We start from the raw sequence: 21691 nt of genomic DNA on the forward strand, positions 1-21691 counted from the left end.
TTATTAACAATTTAATTATTCTCTTTAGAAGCCAAAAGATAATTATAATGGGTTTGACTTGGCTTCTACCAGAAGTCTCTTTTAATGATTTTGCCATTGACTATAGCTCAACATGAGAGAAGAACAGATCACAATCAACAAAACCATATCTCAAAATTGTGCAGAACTGGGGAGAAACTGAAAGAACAATGCCATGAATATTTTACTGAACATCATGGTACTTTTGTTTGGGCTATCAGTCCCCTCTAAATTTATACTGACAGAATCCTGTAAAGCTCTATTCACTTTCATACAAACATCTGACAAAAAGCTGAACTGACATTTCTGAGATCAAGCTTTTGTTCCTGATTTTATCATACCCATGTTCCTTGTCAAAACCTTTACTTGCATGCTTAACATGAAGAGGAATTGGAAATAGCTGGAAGGGCTGGTCCATATCTCAGGTGGAGAAGAAGCTTGGAGAAGAGATGATGATCATTTGGACATTTATCAGAGAGAAATGCAAGGAAAAGCTAAAGTGGCACAATGCTTGCAGATGATTTAATGAGCTGGTTGTATTTAGGATGCAGAGTAAAGTAAGTATTAAAAACTAAAAAGACAACTATTTAAAAGAATTCTTATGAAGATTAAATTGTTAGCAGCAGAATAAAAAGCTTTATAAGAAAATACRTTTAAAAAGGGTAAAGAAAAATGTTGCAATTGATGAAATGAAGGAAAAAAGAAAGAGTACATGTTCTTACAACTGAGCTGTAAGAACAGGTTAAAGTACCAAGGAAGGCCAGAAAGACTGAGCAATTTAGTAAARTCATAAAGATTAGCCATTAATTTTATTTTCTGAACATAGAAGCAGCCAGACCTCTCTAGAAAGGCTGTGGGGCAAACAAAGAATATGGATGCAAAAGATCAGGTTGACAATGTATCTTACTCTCCAAAAACTATTTCACAAGATCCCCTTTTTTTTAAATTTTTTTTTTCCCTTTATGGAATAATCATAGCTTGAATATTAAGAAACAGGCTAAGAATAAATGTTAGGAACTACTAATCAATCTTAGGAGGACTTACACATACAGGATTCTGCTAGAAAAGTGAGTGGAGCATAATGTAATAAATTTGCTCAGACTGCAAAGACATTGTGGCTATAAAGACCTTCAGAAGTATTTCTACRGTGCTGGGCGACAGAAATTAAGGGTTCAGGAGTAATATGCTCCAACAGATACTTGGCTTTACCATTTAGAAAAGGGACCTTAAGGGTAGTTAAGGGTATTTTATTGAAAATGTTGACTTAATGCTCTTCATCAGTCAGAAAGGCAAATAGGTTACTGAATTTTTTTATGACAGGAAAAAGAGTGAAGTGGAAACACCACAAAGTCACTATCTAACTTCATGATGTGCCCATCTCTTCAATGCTGCATGAAGTCCTGATATTGAAAAGATATATATCTATATAGTACTACCATAAAAGGTGGAATGAAAAGCTGTCACAGATATAAGCAGGCCATGTAAATAGAGAGATTAAATAGATTATGTTTCTTCAGTGTAAGAAAGGGAAGACAGATTGAAGGAAAATAAAATATAAGTCTGTAAAATCACAGATACTATGGAAAAGGTGAATTGGAAATGATTATTCATTTATTCTTCCTCTCAAGAACCAGGAAGGACCAATGAAATTCCCAATCAGCCAACCAGTTAAAACAAAGACAACATTATTGTTATCATTGCTATTACTATTATTACTATTATTATTATTAATGTTACCCTTTGTGTAATTGTGAACATATGCCCAGAATATCTAGATAACAAAAGTATGAATGTCTCAAGAAGTTATCAAGGAAATTGGTGGATGAAAGASTCACTGAGACCAATTAAATTTGAAGATGCTGACAAGTTCTTTGGCTGAGCAAATGTGTGAGCTGCACCTTGCAGAGGTTGGATGCCCGTGCTGTATGAAACTCCCACAGCCCACYGCTGCCACATGGAGGGCACCGGGGTACACAGAGGGCACTGGGCCAACTCAGAACAGCTTTATTTTGTACTCTGAGATGTTCTGGTGTCTGTAAGTGTGCAAGTATGAAGATAACTATGTGACTGCCAGAAATGAGAGGTTTTGGAGACCAGCTCTAAAATGAACCAGGTAAAATGGTCAGAAAACAGGGTGGAATGGGAACTGGGAAATGTAAAAACACACTTCTGTTAAGTGCTTTAGTTAAGAGCTCAGATCTTGAAAGGTCTTGACTATATTCAGAAATTCTTTGCTGAAGTACTTAACTTACTAAATAATACTAAATAATAAGTTCCTTAGTTTGAATAGATTTCCTTAAAATCTTCAGTCTGAACTATTTTTCCCCCACCTCTACAGATTCCTCATAACAAACACTGTTTATGAATCAMGACATCCACAATATTTTGAAGAAGTATATCAAATAGTAGTAGTATGTAATAAAAAAGCTTTGATTTAATTAGTTGTTAGATACTACAATACTCAGCTGTGTAGAAGYACAAATTCTGACATTAGACAAGCTGATTACTTGAGGATTGCATCCATTCAGCATGTTTAAATTCAGAGCAGAAACGCACCTTAACATCAGGTGTGCCTCTGCAACTAAAGTAAATGAAATCCATCAAAAGTGCAAACTTGTYTTTCAAAATTTAAATTGACAGGTGGACAAAGTCATAGAAAACCTACTTCCAGGGCATTCATTTATTCATGTGTAATGTTAAAAGGCATTTTTTTACTTTTACTACCACGGGGAAGCTTAACTTTTGTTAGTGCAGGCCGTCAGCACCTTGCAAGTTAAAACCTCAACTAAACTTAGGTTTCCACACTGTTGTATTTGCATATGTGTAAAGGAAGTTAAAACAATAACTACTGAAAACTTAAAAATCAGCACCTGCTGGTGTCCACAATGCCATCAGTTCCCTTAGTACCAAGACAGGAAACCTTGGCTATCTTTATTTGCCTCAGGTCAGTAGTTTTTATCTGCAATTGAGTAGGATGGAGATTACTTACTCTGAAACAGTCCTTTTAAGGTCCCTTCATAAAAATGCCCCATCTGGGTGTGCCTGTGCTGCTATTGATCTCTTTATTCTCTCCTCATAAAAAGGAATTGAGCAGGCAAATTACATACAAGTTATGGCCACTGAGCAGGCTTAAAAGGAAAGCGTGACAGATTTTTCAGTGGAAAAGCAGTTCTGCTCATCACTGTTCAAATGAACATTTAATAATTCATAACAACTGAGTTATAAGTTTCCCCTTCAATACRTTTCCAAATGTGAATAGATTAAATAGTAATTGCTATCAAGCTTTATGTTCTATTTCATGTACCTAATAAAAGTTTATCTAGTGGAGCTTACTTCGTATCTTTTTGATCCATTCCTAACTGACTGCAATATACTCTATTAAAATATTTATCATTGTGCTATCAAATATTAACCATTTTAAAATCATCTGACTGAAGAAAACAAATAATGTTACTTGCTTAAGTTTTCATGAATTTCCTGATATTTAGTTGTTCAAAACTCTTTTTTGATATAGCACTAAAAATACCAAAGACCCTGCAAATTGTATTTGCTCTTTTTAATTGGGCTGTTTTGGAAATSCACGATACTCACATCCATCACCACTGTCCATTTTGGCTCTGYGTGCAGAATCCTAATTTTGTTATCTGTAAAAAGTTATGATTCTGCTTCAGTACAAGAGAATATTAGCCTTGCTGTTTTTTTCTACAGGTTAGTGGATTTTTAAAACTATTTTTAGGAGAGTACAGAATGTTGGTTTTTTTTTTTAAAGGAAACATTTTTAGGAAGTTTCCCTAATTATCTACCTGCTCATCCATCTGAAATTATGTGGCTTTGTCAGGTGAAATTACCAGCAAGTTCCTGGAGTGTAATGGGATGAGGAGAGGAGAATGCTTGTCCCTGGGATGTGGCAGAGCTGTGTGGCAGCCCAGCCCAGCCTGAGTGGCTGCCAGCTCCCATCCCTCCCCACTGAGCGGGTTATGCTCTCCCAGGGTGCTCCTGCTTGTTCAACCAGTGGATGATTCATATCACAGAACTAACACAGCAGAAAACTATTCTTTTTTGGTTAGTGTCCTGCTGAGTTAGATCTGAAATCATTCAGTGAAAGGTCAAACAAGTGCCTGGGAGATTGCTAGGGGTGTGGGACTAAATAGTAGGGAATTGGGAGAAGAGGGATTGCAGCGCTTGCAATTAGAGCAGTTTGGACAGCCATGAAATAGCAGCTTTGAAGCTGACACCTGGGCAAGATCAAGAGGAGAACAACCTCTGCTCCAATCCAATCCCTCACCTTGCTGGGGAAAAATTGTTCTGTTAAAGGTCAGGTGTATAAATGTTGCTACTGAACCATTTCTTTCTGCTTTGCAGAAAGCAAGTCCTGATCACCAGGTTATCAGAGTAAATCTCCTGAGGAGCTGCAGTCCCTTAGGAGCCTGGTGCCTCTCAATAACATGGTAACTATGCTAACTAGTCCCCTCTTTTGAGGGGAGTCTGCTTGATTTATGACCTGTTATTTTCTTAGGCTTCTCCACAGTCAGGTATTACCTAATTCACAACCCCAGCCCTTTTGGTGGAGGCCTTCCAGCACAGACACAGAAACAATGTCCTTGGGCTCTCACCAGGGACCYTTTAAGGTCTATTTCTTCTGCAGCTTCTTCCATTCCACAATATCCCATACACTTTGTAGGCAGCAGTGCTAAAAGAAGATTAAGGCATGGTCCCCAAYCTAGACATGCTGCAGGAATTATGTATAACTATAGTGAAACATCCTACATTTTCCTATCTCCTCTGAGCTCTTCATAGAGGAGAGGTGCTTCACTTAATCATTTCTGTTAATATACATTGTTTGTGTTCTGACATGTTTACTCTGACTAAAATATCCTCTCYCCAGAGACAGATCAACCTTCCTTTTCTCCTTCAAATCTAGTATCTCATTAAAAAATAATGATATTCCATGATATTCATACTTTGGTSAACAGCTTTCTATATATCCCAGTACCTGTACAGTTGTTCTGTGAGCTGTGTATTTTGGAGAGAATGCATTAATAAACACATTCACATGGCTGTTTCTCTGTTTAGAAGACCCAGGATATCAGAATGCCACTACACCTATAAGTCACCAGCACACTTCCCCTGAGGCAAGTAGAACCAGCGTTTGCATCATCTGAGGGTCAGGTCTGATAACGCTGTAATTTAGTTTGTATTCTTGCTTTGCTTGTCTTACATCTGTAAGCCATACTTTGCCTTGAGTTGAGCAGAGGGATTCTAGATTAAGGTAAAGAGAATAATTCTGGATTTAAATTTGGAGCCATTTGAAGGACACTGTTCCTCTTGTATCCAAACCCCTGTACACAGAAAGTTTCTTTAGTCTGCGTAACAACCCTGTAAGATAGGAATTGKGAAATCAGTACTTTGTGTATAAAGACCAGGGGCAGACAATTGTTCCTCAACAATGCTCAGCTCCACAAGAACTTTATCCTTTTCAATAAATTCTTTTTATGTTTGACTTCTCTTCAGCTCCAACTGTGGCATTATGCTTACTAGTACCAGCCTTGGTACCAAAACACACCTGAAAGTTGTGTACTGAAAGTACACAGAGCACYTGTGCAGATTCAATCTGACTCTATCCTGACCAGCTAAAAGCATTAAAACTGCTACTGGTGAAAAGATGTAAAAAGATATAAAAATATATAGGTGGATCTTCTATGGCTCCCTACATAGGCAGTTGCGATGGTGAACTGGAAAGCAGGCCATCCTGGTTCTGAATTTCTATTTCGTTTTTTCAYATTGATCCCTAGGCACAAGTTCACTGTGTAGGTACTGGATAAATTTGTGAAYAAACATGTAGAAAAGATCACTAACCTTCAATGGGGAGACAATTGCATTTACAAATATTTAATCTGTCTAGAAAGAAGTGCAGGGTTTATTTTTTTCAAGAAAGATTTTTTTAAGAATTAGATGGTATCTCTTCCTCTTTTCTTGCTGAATGGTAAACCCAATCTTCCAAAAGCACAGGTTAGCATAAGTTCCAGGTTTACAAATTCAAGTTTGATTGTTTTTGGCAATTCAATCTGCATGATGATTTTGATCAAGTGCCTGGGCTTCTAACATTTGTCACACATGATAAAATCAACCCCAAAAAAGCTCATATTTAAATAATCATATAGTAAGTTAAATGCAGCCTCTGACAGAATATGAATTATCTGACAGGCTGCAGAGCAACACAGGTTTAGTCTGGAAAACAGATACAAACAYTGAGTGCCATTTGAACATTGAAGATAAGAGTGCAATCCTTTGCCTGCTTCCATTTCAATGAACGAAGAAGGGGAAAATGAGATAAATTACTCAGGTCTTGAYATAAAGCATCTGGCTGAAAAGTCATTTGCTAATTGTTTAAGATTGGCCCCATTGATGCAAGATGATTTCAAACACTGATACACTGTCGGGTGCAAGCTGCCATTGGTAACTCTTGCCCTAGGCTTTCCTAATGCTGGGGTTCAGTTGTCTTTACTGCGTCTTTGTATGAAGGAGATAGAGAATATTTAGTCATTGAACCTTCCCTCACCTTTTCCCCCGTGAGGAAAATGCCTAATGAAAATTCGAGCTATGCTGCCAAAGTGATATTGGCAAAAGAGTCACTTTTTCTTTGCCTGATTGGATAAATATGCAGCTGGTTTTGGAATCAATGCTTCTGTGAGCAAAATTAAAAAGTGTTACTTTAAAATGCTGCTGTATGCATGCAATGGACTTCAGTTATCTGAGATGTCATAGCCAAGAAATGCAAAAGATGTGATTTTCTGTGAGCACACAGAAAATCAAGTGAATGCTTCTGCTTAATATTTTAGCTTTTAGTGTTTAAATGTTTCCATCTTTCGATACAGGTTACTTTTATCAAAAAGCACTGTGTTCAGTTTAAAACTCGCCCAAAACAACTGTAGCTGCAGATTAAATTTCTTGCAAGGCTTGAAGCTTTTAGTTCCACTTTTAATGTTCATTTTGAAAGAAAATAGTTCCGTTTCTATAAAACAGAAAAATCACATATATACTACACTATGTAATTTCTCATATTCTAGGAGTTCTAAAAGGGTTTCAGGACCAAGCTGTTCTGTTCTCCATTCACTCCCCTGCTTTGATCCACAGTGGGTCTGTGGCAGGGAGGCCCCRCTGAGCCCCAGCACGTTCCCCACACGCCCAACGCCTGCAGCCTCGGGGGCTCTGCCGAGGGCTCTGAAATAGCGCCAGGCACGGCCACATCTATTGTGCCTCTTCTTCTGAGGGCAGCAAACCTTCCTGTACCAGCCAGACCCCGCTGACCGCTGCGTCTCTGCTGCASAAACCCTGAATGCAAGGAGATAACAGCCGCTATCACCGTGCTTTTTATCTGGGAGGCAAAGTCTAAAATTGCATCTGACCTCTGCGTGCGCAGAGACACCGAGCGAGGAGCGCTCTGCCTGCATCCTCAGAGGGTTTAGATTAAATCACTAAGAGTGAGGTACCTTAAATGAATAGTTCTGAGGATAATAGCTTCTGTGACTTCTACTTTGTGTGGTACGAAGTAGACTGCAAACTGTAATTTATCAAATGATATATTGCGGGCCTTAGGAAACACAGCTCGACTTTCGTGTTGTTTTTTCCCTAATAGGTTTACTAATATATAAAATTACGACACTCCATTTACTTATCAGACATGTAATTAAACTAGCTGTGGTATAGATTTAAGTTGTTTATTTATAGGTCAAGCTTCTGCTTGCCCTAGGTCAATGGTTTTTAGCAACAAAGCTCCATAAGAATAGATTTTCTTAATAATACCAATAGTCTATGYATAACTAAAAGTAAACAAGCTCATATTGGTCTGTCGAGTGTGTGTGTGTATCCATCTTTGCATATCTATGTTTCTGTACAGCAAGGCTTAGGGAAAAGCAGATCAAAACCACATTCTACGTGTCCAGACAAATAATCTTTCTGAGCTTTGCCAAAGCAATAGAATGAGTTCTTATTTTTCTTGTATATTGGGGTCTGCTTGCTTGCCGGGTCATTTCTTTAGAATTCAATGGGAAAATAACGAAGCTAAAACTGACACACTACAACATTAAATTAATTGGAATTCTGTTCCTCCATGATAAGACTTGAAATGAGATTTAAATCAGTCYGTGCTTGGTAAAACATGACAATTTGATGTCTGTTCCATAAAACTGACAACCACATCTAGTTGTTTTTCTTCTGAATTTGATCAGATAATTTGGTCAAACTTGGAGAATATTTAACAGTTACACAATGAGACTGAGATTTGTTCAGAAAATTACAATATCGTGAGGGAAACTCAATTAGTTTTGTCAGCAAATATAAAGGCACTAGCTTGCATTTCCCGAAAACTGTCCAAAGCTTTTACAAATACTCTTGATTCAGCTAAAATCAAGCTAATTATATGCTGGGCTTGAAAAATGCTCATTAAAAGAACATTATTTGTGTTATAATGTCCAAAACCTGAAAAGATAGGAAACACTGAAATTAATAAGCAATTGCTTTGACAAACTGGTACATATATATTTCACATGACTGTAAAATATGCTCCACAGACCCCCAGACTTGTTCAGTATCTTGGCTACTTGTTATCTGTCGTGGTTTTTTGGACCCAATTCTACAGACATGGTGTTAGCTTTCCTTCATTCAAATTCTACTAAAGAGAACCATACTGATTTCTGYTTTCATTTTTTTCCCTTGTAGTTCCTGTCACTGCAATATTTCCAACGCTTCACAAATTCCAGTGGTTACTTTGCCAGTACCTAGGATAAGGTACAGGGTGGTGACGGGTGCGAGGCAGAGGGAGACCCTGTGATTTCTGACTGCTTTGTTTGGGCGATAACAGGGATCTGATTTGGTGAAGCATTAGTAAAAGAGAACTTTGAGACTTGAAACACTATTTCACCTGCTTTCTGYTGCAGAGTAAGTGCCCAATAATTTTGTGAATCCAAACTCAAGCAGAAGCAGCTGGAAAATGAGAATGCAGTTAACAACCACATGTGGAAAGTATGGTTTAAATGATCTGCCAAACACCAGCAGGAGCTTTCTGGAAGAAGATGAGGAAATCCAATTTTCTCAGGTACCACTGAACTGTGTTGCCCACACAAGCTTTTTTTCTCTTCATATACTATATTTAATGCTAATTGGTTAATTATCCCTGAAATCCTTTATTGGTTTTCTTTCCAGATATGATTTGTTGAGTTGTCACAAGTCCAGCTTTTCTGATTCAGAGGCACTCATCACTTTGAGAGGCAGTGGTAATCTCTAGCTTTATTATTTGGTTTTTGGGTTTTTTTAGAAAAATTATTATATAAGATTTGCATTTGTTTTTGAATATTTAGAGCATTTGTATGGCTATTCGCCAACTTTATAATATTTGGCTAATTGGCATCAGTAACTTACATTTTCCACTGTTTCTCAGTCTTAAGAATCAAAAGCAAGCTCTCGTAGAAATCTGTCTTTAATGCATGCGTGTTTAAGAATGCAGCGAGGCAGTGAGAGAAGGTGCAAGAAAAATGTGAGAGAACTCTCCAGAGTTTCTGGAAGTAGATGATCAAAACTGTTATAAGGAACAAATCTTTAGACTTTACTACAAACAAAATTTGCAATACAAGTCTAATCCTGTTTATACTGACGTGATATTTTTACTCAATTGTGTACAAGACCTGTTAACCAGAAGAGAAGCTAAATATATAACTACACATTGAAACAGCGTGTTCTAGCACCATTTAAGGAAAATTCCAGCTCTTATTTTTGAGGATGTTAGGTATACTTCCATTTTTTTTCAACCATTAGCTTTCATCTAGTTTTCGCTAATTATTACCGGTACCAAACCAAAGTGTTTTGCAGTTATTGTCCAGGGATATTTTTAAGGTATGAAAGCATAATTAACTTAGTCAAGAAGCTGAAGTTTAGGACAGAAAAAAGTGAACATGCAGAGAAATCACCTTCTTTCTTTCTTTCAGTAAGAATTCTGGAGTTAATATGCTGATGTTTTAGTGTAAAAAACTTATTTCAGAGTTGTTAAGACACTTGTATTTACCTATGTCAGTGGGAGCTCCTCCAGGTGTTTGTGGGAGAGAGAGACAGACACTGAAAGTGTATTGGATTAATTGGATGGCACAGTCATGCCCTGAGCTGGGATCTCCCCAAAGTTCAGGCATTATGGCATYGGTAGAGCCCAGAGAGTTTTGCTCRTTCTCTGCTCCCAAGAAGCGGCACATGGACAGCACACGGACGGGAGGCAGCCAAGCTGCAGGAGAGGGGCGACTCTCAGAGTTACTTACGTTGACAGCCCAAGCTGTGCCAGATATATCCCGGCAGACATTTATCACATTTAGGCCCTGATGTTCCCTCCTTACACTCACAAAATCCTCTGTCATTACAGCGATCATGGACTGAACCAAAAGGGTTACAATAACAGTCTGCAGAAACAAGACAACACATACACACTRGATTCAGGTCTACATGTGGAGATAATTCATTCAATACCAAAAAAGGGTGCATTTCCAGTGCTAAAGGTAAAGGAAGACTGTCTGTTAAGGATATCTTGAGTAGTGAATATAACTACTACGTGTCCATTTATTTGTTTGCACGTGTCATTTCAGGAAGAGACGTTTTATGATGCAAAGAGAAAAAGTCAACAGAAAAGATATAAAGACAGAGGATACCACGGTCTTTGTGGGTAAGTGATTGTAACAGATTCTTTTTGGCAAGAATATTTTTGACAATTTAACGAACATTAGAAAAGCTTTGGATAGTATGGATAATCAATGTGCCATCAGGGTGAAATGTTTTGCTTTATTACAATAGACTTATCTGTATTACTCAATATTTTCAGAAGTGCTGAGTGTCTTTACAGAGCTATATAAATGCACTTTACTTATTTCCAAGAAAGTCTTCCTTTATAGGTTTGAGCAGTATAAGTTATGTGGATATTTGCCATTAAATTGATGAGATTGTATTTATCAGTGACATTAATAAACCTTTTGCATATTCTGCAATGAAAAGTTTGAGGTGAGCACTAATGTAATGCAAAACCTTTAAGAACAGGCTTTATGCAGCCATTTTAATTTCTCTCACCTCCCAGTGTGCAGATGGAAAATGCAGTGAGGCTCATTCCCCGCTGTGTATTTTTCACATGTGTTCAGCTAATTAAAGAATAAGTAGGGTAACACATTTCCTCCCACAACACTTACAGTGCTGTTCATTCACAGCCCTTTTCTTTAATGTGATTACAATATCCGTGTTCAGCTTTCAGCCAGCTGAACAAAGGCAAGGAGCTAGCAGAGCTTATTTTTGGCACTCCTATTCTTCAGATTGATTATTTTGATTTTAGGTTTGTTTTTTTTTCCAAATGAAGGACTATCTCTTATTTATATGTAGACCCATGTAGACCCAGAGTAACTTTCCTGTCAACTGAGACCACAGATACCTTTTGGAAGCATCTGATCTCTGCTATTTCCTGATTTGGGGCAATCTGCTGGAAGTCTGGATTTCTATATCTATGACTATATTTAACAACTGTCCCCTAGCATTAGGTTAAACCTCAGTGGTATTATAAATAAATAAATTAATTGAACTGGGAAATAACATATGTATATATCGCCAGTGAAAAAACTGTAACAGGAAAAAAAATTACCAGAAAGACATTTGTCATCTGTTGTCTCACTGTTTATTAACTATAAATTACAGATGGCACTTTGAACATTTGGGATGCTGAAGAAAAATAGTTACCTTTGGCAAAAGCGTTCAACAATTATAATAGAGTCAATTAGCAACATTCTATAATGAAGCTGAAAACTGACAAAAATGCTGTGCAAGGCTGAGTATTACAGCAAAGAGAGTGCCACTTGAAAAGCTGGGAATTCTGATGTTAATCAGATGTATCAAGTGTTTATGTAAACAGACATAGAATTGAGATACATTTTGAATGGAGGAAGTAATATTTGCTTGAGCAGTGTTTCTGGAAAACCTTGAAAGACAAARACTTGGAATTACATTAAAAACAGAGGGACCAATTTTTGTTAAAAACAGCTTTGTTAGACATAATGAAGTTACAGTGATTTAAACAAGTATTTGTGAAAGAAATTTATAGCCTGTGAAACTGAATATTCCAGAAAACAAGATCCTGAACCAGTGAAACCTTCCCTACTGAACTCTATCATATAAGCATGTGGGAAGTTCCAGGCCTATATTGTGCTGTTTAAGGGAAAGTAGATAGTAGAAATGAAGCATTTTTTACCAAAGATTTGGCAAAATCAGTAGATCCAGAACGCCCAGCAGACTCAGTAACCTTTAGTAAGTGATTCTAGCCTCTGTTTTTCCCAATTGATAGCACAGTAATGTAACCTACAGAGGCCCACAAAACATTCGGGGTCATTGTCCAACACAATATCCCAGGCTGTGGAACACTTCTCAAGAATACTTAAGACATTAAAAATCTCAAAGGTCACAATTTCAGTGTGCCACAGGGAGGCAGTGAATATCTCCAATGCCCTTAGAACAACAGGGCAYTCAATAACACTAAACTAACACTCCCAGATCACCCTCATAGGCAAACCACACACAGGTTCCAGGGTGGTGGAAAAACCCCCTGCGGATCTGAACTGAGAAAGAATTGCCTCCTAACCTTCATCTGGTGACTATTTGCAAGAATGGGAAGATAACAGAAATAGTTATCTGTTCACTGAGGTTGACCCTACCAGCATGATGCTGCCAACAGAACACAATGAAAGTAAATAAGAAAGAAGGTGGGGAAATGGGCTGAGGCTTGCTGCTTATCAATCTGGGCTGACAGTGGCCACAGGACAACCCTCAGGGTTCACTTAACCATGTGTCACGAGGGCTTCTGGTGTTAAATGAAGTTTAAGCCTAACTGAGTGCAAGGGGGGCTTTGTTTAAAGTGTGACAGCGATCACCAGTTCAGTATTAATGTTGTGAGTAAAAGCCATGTTTTGTTACTCTGGGTCTACTTGGTGGTTTCCATGCTATGCTTGCTTGTCAGTGTGTGTATTCACTGAAAAGTATTAGGGCTTTATCATGAAATAAAAAAACTCTTCAAGCTGTTATTTTTTTTTTTTTCACACCGAATGAATAATTTGTAACTTCAGAATTTCTTGATTTATTCAGAAACTGCAGTTGCCCATATGAGGTAATTTTGCAGTTAATGTACCAATCCAAAAATTTTTGATATTTCATATTAGGAAATAAAATCTATTTTGCTTCTAGAGAAATTAAGGGCATCAGGAATTTAGATTTAAGCCCACTGTATAATACATTACATTTGGTTCACTGGTAAAAACCTTCTCAGTATTTAAATTCTTTAGTCTTAAAAATGAAACATTTAGCATTTTCTCCATTTATTTAGCATCAGCTAAGATTCACAGATTTGTTAGCCGTGTACTTACCATATATATTTCTGAAAACTGTGGAGCAGTTTTGATAAATCAGAGCCAAAGCCCTATTAGCTGCCATTAAAAACTAGCTTATCCAAACATTTGTTACCTTTCTACATACATGACCGAAGAGGAAAGGATTAGCCTGGAAAAATGACTTTCATATGGGAATAAGACTTGTACATATCACTGGAAATCTGCTTATTAAAATGCTCATGCCAACATTTCACTTGCAGTTAAACCACAGAACACTGCTTTTAAACTCAGAGAAAAGAGAAATGAGCGTTTCCAATAGAGCAAGACTGTGCTTGACCCAGAAAGGTGGTGAATCCATCARCTCTCTTAGAGGTGGAAATATGTTTTGCCCAATTTAATCTTAGGAGCCCCAGATCAAGACAGCACTTTAGGAACAAACTTTTTGTTTTCAGAAAAGTGCTTAGGTGTCTGTWCATTTCACTGACTTAACACAAGAAGTAGGAAAGATGTCTTAAGTTGGCAAATCAGCTAGGACACATACATTTTGTATGATAACTGTGATCCTGAAAACTTAGCAAGAAAATTATTTATTTAAAATAAATTACCGAATATGTAGCAAAGCAAGGTTTGGTCCTGTAGTTATTTCACAAGGTACAATTCTCATGGGAGCCCAAGAGAATTCTGCTTGCATTAAGGTGGAAAGTCAGCAAATGTTTCACATTGCCCTTTCTTTTTTTCTTTTCCAGACTCTTGCTAAAYGAAAGATTTTTAAATTTTATTTCCTTAGTGTCTCGGCAATTTCAAAGTGCACAGTTGTTTTACCATGGCATTCTAAATAATYACTCATAAACTTATTTTTAAATTACTTATTTTTGGCTTTTTGTTTACTATTGTCCTTGTCTTATGTAGCTGCAGCTGCTGTTTTAGCATTTCAGTGTACATGGGAAAACGACAGGGAATGGGCTGATGAAAAATTCCAAACAGAGTAATTAAGAGTCATATTCATTAGGCCTACTTAGGCAGCTGAAATTGTACAGCCCTGATGTCATACCAATGATGTCTGTCATCTACATCAAACAAATATACAGGACAGTAGGTTTTTTCCAAGAAAATTTGATTGTGTTAATCTCCTCAGCACAGTCAAACAAAATCATGACTTGACTACTAAAATTCTTATTAGCTCAGACTAATTACTGTCAAAGGAGATCATACATTTCCTGAATGCATTGCCAAGCAAAGTTAAAAGAAGGACACATGAAATGCAGTGCATGGATGGATCTGTGTGTTTATCACAAGATAAAAATGTAAATCTGTCAAGTTACAAACTCAAACAAATAATAGCAACCTAAATGGTTTCTGGCTTGAATCTCAGCCATGGATTATAAAAGACATTAAAATATAATTTATTCACCCATAGTCTATTTTGGGTTTACAGTATGTGCTAACTACTCTTTGCTTCTTGGAAGATGGAATGAAAAAAAATCACAATGAAAATCCAGAATAGGTCCTACTGATGCTTGTGTCTATAAGAAACATGATATAATTAAATTCTCCACCTCTGTTTGTTAYTAGCACAGTGTCTTTTGTGGCTACCTGGTAATTACTGGCCATTGTACGAGGCTTCCTTTAGTGACTATGTTCACTCCTAACCTGAAGTGTCCMAGCTTGTGCTATATACTGTCTGTGGTGACATGAGAACAATTCATATTCTTCTAGTGTGATAAAGATCTTAATTTTTTTTTCCTAATATACTTTTCTTATTATGTTCTGACCTTTTTTCTAATTCTGCAGTTTGAATATTTATATCAGATGCTTGTTCTAAAGCACTGTTTTCACCTAGGAATCCCTCTTCTAAACTGACATAATGTCACCCTGATTTGACAAAGTCTGTTCCTACCCTCATGGGCATCATTTCAGTTTCTSCTCTAAGGAGAGGGGAGATAACACTGCATTTACAACTCTGTGTCTGGGAGCAGAATTAGCTGCAACATGTTTTTGTGAAATTTTGTGAAGGAAATGAGTTAATAGATATGCCTCCCCATGTCCCACTGATGCAGCTGGCAACTTTTGCCAGGTCTTCAGGCAAGTATGCAAGAGTCTGTGCTAGTAATTGCAAAAGTCAGACTGGGGACAGGTGTTTAAGTCTCAACCCCTTAATTTTCATGTGCTCCCTCGGTGTGGTTCCCTCCTGTGTAAGGACAGCACATCCAATTTCTCAGGGGCTTCTGAGGAAAGTCTAACCAGGACCCATAGGCAGAGAGGTTCACCATCATATTGGAGTTCAAATGCCTCCTTGGGGCTACCAGGGCAATAGAAATGAGGTGACAAGTCCACACAGATGTTCTTATCCATTGAAAAAGCTCATTCAGCCTTAAGTGGCAAGTAAGCAGCAGTGGTCCCTAGCAGCTGCCAGGAGCTGAAAAGGCACAGAAGAAAAGGCGCAGTTATCCCGGGACTGACCTATGCACACATTTTCATCGTCCAGCTCTGCAGAAGCATTTCTGAAGTAGCCCAGCCTGCATAACTCGCAGTGCTGACCTCTAGTGTTGTGCTTACAGCTCACGCAAATGACCGTATTGAGCAGCTCGATGTAACTGCACCGGTTGGAGTGCCCGAAGCATTCACAGTCTTTCAAGGAAGAACAGAAATGTATACAGAGTGTATACAGCAGCAGAGTCATAGCACATTACATGCTTAGTAAAAATGAACCATGAGCAGAAGTATGAATGAATGGCACACACATGTTAATCAATGTAACATGGACAGCAGCAGATGTTTATCTGCAATGGAAGTGGAGCTGGTTTCAGGCAGGTTAGTGTGACCCGACAACCATGGCATGACGTCGGAGGTTGGCTGTTGTTGGCAGACCTGATGGAACTGAAGCATTTGCAGTTGTAAACCTTTCAGGGTTACTGGAGGCTCAGTTTCCGCTGAGAGAAATGCACATATTTTTGCACATTTGAGATGAGTATAAATCAAGATCCGGGAAAAAGGCTTCCTCGTATTAAAAAAGTYAAATTCAATGGACAAAATTGTCAAACTTCATTATGCTTAAATCCACAACTGTAAGTAAAATAAAAGTGCTTTATTTTATTTTTTTTTTTTCTGACAGAAATGGTGAGTACTCAAAAATACTACTGAACTTGGGGTGCTATAACTGGTAGGCACCTTGAGAACCAAACTTTTATTTCAAGGCCAAACAAATCTCTAGTTTGACAATTTTGGCCGACACCTCCTACAATGATTAACAGCGAAGAAAAGGAAGSAAGACAGTTGTTATTGGACTACATCCACTGTAATTCTGAGGTAAGCATTAATTGATTTTTGTATTCGGAGATGAAAAACAATTGGGCCAGAAAAGATAATGAAAATTCTGAAATGTGTACTGATTAGAAAGCATGCTTACTGCAGCCATCTAAAATGAAGTTGGCATGACATCCTCTTTAGAAAAMCCCTTCATTAAATATAGAATGCTAGTGCCTTTTAGTCTTTAATCACAAGCAATGCTTGGATTTATGCAGAATGAAGGACAAATTAGAAATGTATCAATAACATTAYAGAAGACACAGCTCTGTGTTGTATAGAACACTTGTGTAAGCCTGATCACTCAACTCTTGGGATTATGAGCCCAGAATGAATGCAAGAAAGGTTACTAGGATGAACAGAGAAGTAGAGTCTCTTTAAAAATGAAGACCAGAAAAATTTGGCTTGTTCAGTCTAGGAAAACTGACAGTAGAAGATATCACCAGGCTATAAATACATCAAGGAGTTAAGCCTCCTGCCATCCTAATGGCACAAGAACACATGGGTRTTAACTGGCTACTGAGAAATTTCAGCTGGAAATTGGGAGATGGTATCCACACATTAGGGCAGTGAGGTTCTTGAACACTTTCCATTTGTAGCAAAACACGCTGATGCTTTGCAGATGTAGTTTATTAACTGGTGGAATAAATTACAGTAGATTTCCTGCAATAATGGAGCACTGGGTACAGTGACTTGGAAGGTCTTGAAGTTACTTATCTTGTAATTAGWTAAAGCTATAGCTGAGGGTGTAAAATGCTTCCATACATGACAGAAGCCAACTGCCCTGTGCTGCCTTTCCTCCGGTGTGCTCCTGATTATGCTGGGGCACCTAAAAATCCCCCTGATTGGTGGAGCAGGGCATTGCTTACAATATTTGTGCCTGTCTGTGTTTTTGTAAAGAAACAACAGTCCCCGTACGTGTTTCTGAGTATGGTCTGCAATTCTAATAAATGGATATTTCTTTGGCTTTTGTCTGATGCACTGGACCATAAATAGATTGCACCGTAAATAGATTACATTTTTTTGTAGACACTTAGCACAACATATGTTTCAATCTTGAGAGCTGCCTTTCTGCTGCCAGAAAACATTAATCCGTTTTACATATACACATTTAGTTAACATATATTTCTTGTTCTMTTCAATGTTTTTCTGCTAAACCAGTGTTTTGTGGTTCATGCTAATCTGCTAATTTTGATGCCAGTAACTGCTGGAGAACAGGAAAACATTTGGTGTATCAGTCTCAGTATGTTACCAYTTGACACAATTGAGTAGGGAGGAAAAAAATGTTAATGTTTGTTGTCTTTTGCAGCTGGTCAGTCTGATTCAGCATCTCAGCCAGCCCCCCTGCAGCATTTCTTCCCAAGTATATCCATCTTGCTCCAGTGCAAACTGCCTGTGTGGAGCAGATTGAGAGATCTAAAAGTGGAAGCTAGCACTAGCAAACAGGAGTAATGGAAAATCGTGATTGTGTTTATGTGTTTGATTTAAGAAAGACTGACTAGTGATGAGCAATCTGATCTTCCTGAATCTTGGCTTCATAAGCAAGGCTGTCTTAGTCTCTCTGTCTTATATAGGACCTGTCTGCTACCAACARAGAATTTGTTTTGGTGAGATGATACAGTATTGGTATGTTGGTCAGACTTGTTGCTAAAAGTTTTCATAGTCCAGGTGAATTTAGAGGAAATAATTTGTCTATATACCATAAAGAAAAGCTGACTTTGTTACATCATCTTTTGCATTTAAGGCAGCAGAAGGAAATTGAGAATATTCTGTGAACGGATGACTGCACTGCTTTCACTCTGAAATTGCAATATGACCTTCAATAATATTACAACTACACATCATTAGCCATTAAAAATGCACAAGAAACAAAGCTGCACATTKAGCAATTCACTCTGTAACAAGCCTTKCTCCAAGTTATGATTTGGAGTGAGRAAACATCTCATAATTATGAAGCTTTTGCATGTACACACACACACTCCTAAACTTACGCAGAAGGACTGCCCAAGTTCAGACGTGGGCCATCAGTATCAAAGGTAAACAGTTCTTAAATTTGGTTGCCTTTCTATGGGTATTGCTCTTTTGTAACAACTGTGCTGTGTGAAACAAAGTCTTTGTCTCAAAGTTAACTAATGCTGAGGTACAGGAATGCTCYAGGAGTCTTGATCAGACTAGTAAATGCTACATGGTGTAGAAAAAAAACACAGTTAACTTGAAAACAGTCCACAATCTGATCAAACATTAGCAAAAGGAAAAAAACCCAAAAGAAATGGCAAGTAATGATGAAATCAATTTTGTGATAATGTTTGCTTCCCCCTGCCTCTCCACCACGTTGCTGTTGGCCTGTCTCAGTGAATCATTTTTACATCCCTCTGTGTTCACAAAAGTAAGCKATGTAAAAGTCCTTGTGTGATTGAAATGGAATGAGTTTGTGTACTGGCTACATGAGGTGCTACCCTAAACCACTCCAACCTGACATTGAGCACCATGCTAGCTGGGAAGCTGTCACTGCTGGGTGGCACGTTCAGCTTCTYGTGCTTCACCTGAACCAACGCCTGTAATGTCTGCTTGAGAGAACTGTCAGAAGCACAGCTCAGGCTCTYTAGGCACAGCTCTGGCCAGCAGCCTAAGCACTTTCATGCACTGGCAAAGTCATGCAWTCACTGAAAGAGATGGGGAAAAGTATCAAAATCAGGCTGCAAATGGTTTACCAACCACTGTGGAACGWCACGAGCTTTTTACGGCGTTAGGAAATGCTGCTTTCAGTTCTGAGTACCACATGTCAGAAAAGACACATAAGTTGAATAACATAAGGAGTGAATGGTTCAGAAACTAAAATCTCAGGAGARTAATGATAGCTAGATAGGTTTAATGTGAAGGAAAGAGGGATYGCTATGTTAAGATTGTCAAATCCATTGCAAACTCACAGAAGCATTGACTCCCTGAGCCTTTAAAGACTCTTTTCCAATGCAATGATTTCCTTGCAACAATTTTGATCCTGTTGCAGAAAGCATGATAAAATTACCCCCTGAAGCAGGCTCATGAAGAGGTTGATAATCTAATTGTTTTGTTTCTATAAATTGAACACTTTCCCCCCATTCTAATGCTATGCATTATTGTGGAGACAAGGATTAGCTGAAGCTTCAGCTGCAACCATTAAAACATGAAATGTCGTCACATGAAACAATGGCAAACACACAGAAGGGTAGCATCATTTCTAAACTAAGACAGGTTGCGTGAGACAGCTACGGTGTCACTTTTTAATTAAAAGCACAAAGCACATTTCAAGAGAAGTGCATTCATAAGTAATGAAATTATTTTTTCTTTTTCATTTTCCAGTAACTCTGAGTTCCTCCTCCATACACTAAGGCAAACAAAGGAGATTTCATTGTAACCTTAGAAATCACCTGCTTCATAACAAACAGAATGGCTCATTACATGATCTCATCCAATGGGTCAAACTAAGTTCAAACATTTCTTAATAACCCTTTTCCTTGTTAATGTGTATTCCATGAATAATGAGATATTCACAATAGCTACAGAAAGACAAAACACCTTCATACATACTCTTTACAGATAAATTGATGAGGAAAAACAATGGAAAGATCTCAGGGTTCAGACTGTGAATGACAGATATGCAAATGAAACAGGTTGCCTGTAAGTCAGAGAGAATACTGGTGTCCTTTATTACTCCAKATAATTCCATTATTTTGATAAAACACTGGAACATCAGTTCAAAATGTAATGCCTGCACTCTGAATTGGCACACTTACAATAAAATGAAGACATAAGGCACACTTACAATGTATTAAAAGACATAACAATGCATTACATTCCATGGCATTTACAGATACTTCTTGAGGACATGGACAATTTACGTTTTATGGATTGTTTGCCCTCAACTAATCTGCTTATGTTTCCTCTTTTACAATTTATGCATATCACTGAGGAAAACAAGACTCTAGTAAACATATATTTCCTAGGCAAGGACCTGAATAGCCATAGTCATACATTTAACTCCTTTAAAAATAAATGCCATGTCCCTTTATTTGCCACCAACAACTATCTAAGAAGCATATTTATTTTTCTTTGTATGGCTTATGTTAATGTGACTTAATGCTTCTGTTGTATTCAATGAAGATGCCTCACCGGTAAACTAATGGGTACACTTCACAAATATTCCAGATTCATACAGTGCAATGTTTTCACAACACAGAGCACTATGGGATCATTGTATGAATCCTAGAATTCCTACCTCTCTTGTGGTTTGCAACTTGAACAGAAGAAACAGTTGACATAGCTAATTTGGGAGCAACTGGATAGGTAATAAAATGAACAGTAAATTAGAAAAGGTATCATATAAGAACAAATCAAAATATTAAACRTCTTTATTCTCTAACTTTTAATTTTAACAATTTTTTTTAAAGGAAAGTGTGAAAGTTACAGAAAATGAGTTATACACTGTCAATATTGAATCACTTGGGCTGCAATATCCAAGATCAAGAAAGAAATGTAATTCACATCCGCGCACTTCGGCAGTTTTGTGTTGGAGGTTATTTGGTGGTTTCTCCCAATCCATGACAAATGACTATATAGTAACCAGAGTGGTCTGAAAAGGGTTTGATTGAATTTGAATGCCTATTTATTCTGGCCAAATAGTATAAAACTAAACCCTGCAATAACATGATTAGATATATGCAGATTTCTGTAATTATTCTTTTCATACACTATTCTTAACTGAAAAATTTAATTTACACTATATGTTAAACACTGTAACAATACACTGCAAACACAAAAGCTGAATAGAAAAGGTTTGAAGCTTTTGTTTTGTGGTCTCTACTAAAACATCAAAACTAAATTTACTTAAATTCTTATTTTGGGGGAAGAAACACTGAATATTTCTGTGCTGTTCAAGACATCATTTGCAATGAAGTTAGGTCTTAGATCACCAACAGTATAATTAAGCAATGAAATCCATTAGA

At 37.6% G+C, this 21691-nt stretch overlaps 1 protein-coding gene across 2 annotated transcripts in view; it reads right to left on the bottom strand.

The window, feature by feature from the left end:
• NTNG1 (netrin G1) overlaps nucleotides 1-21691 on the bottom strand; it is a 148014-nt gene that overhangs the window by 14792 nt on the left and 111531 nt on the right. The window contains exons 6-7 of one of the 2 annotated variants that reach the window (XM_057364285.1): nucleotides 15867-16034; nucleotides 10320-10457 (exon numbers count right to left, since the gene is read on the bottom strand). The exons of the other annotated variant lie outside the window; for it this stretch is intronic. Of the exons in view, the coding sequence (XP_057220268.1) occupies nucleotides 10320-10457; nucleotides 15867-16034 (306 nt within the window). The remainder of the gene's footprint in view (nucleotides 1-10319; nucleotides 10458-15866; nucleotides 16035-21691) is intronic. 2 annotated transcript variants of the gene reach the window in all.

This window comes from Malurus melanocephalus, unplaced genomic scaffold, assembly GCF_030028575.1.
Source record: "Malurus melanocephalus ecotype Western Australia unplaced genomic scaffold, MMel_1.1 scaffold_37, whole genome shotgun sequence".
NCBI classification, from domain to species: Eukaryota; Metazoa; Chordata; class Aves; order Passeriformes; family Maluridae; genus Malurus; species Malurus melanocephalus.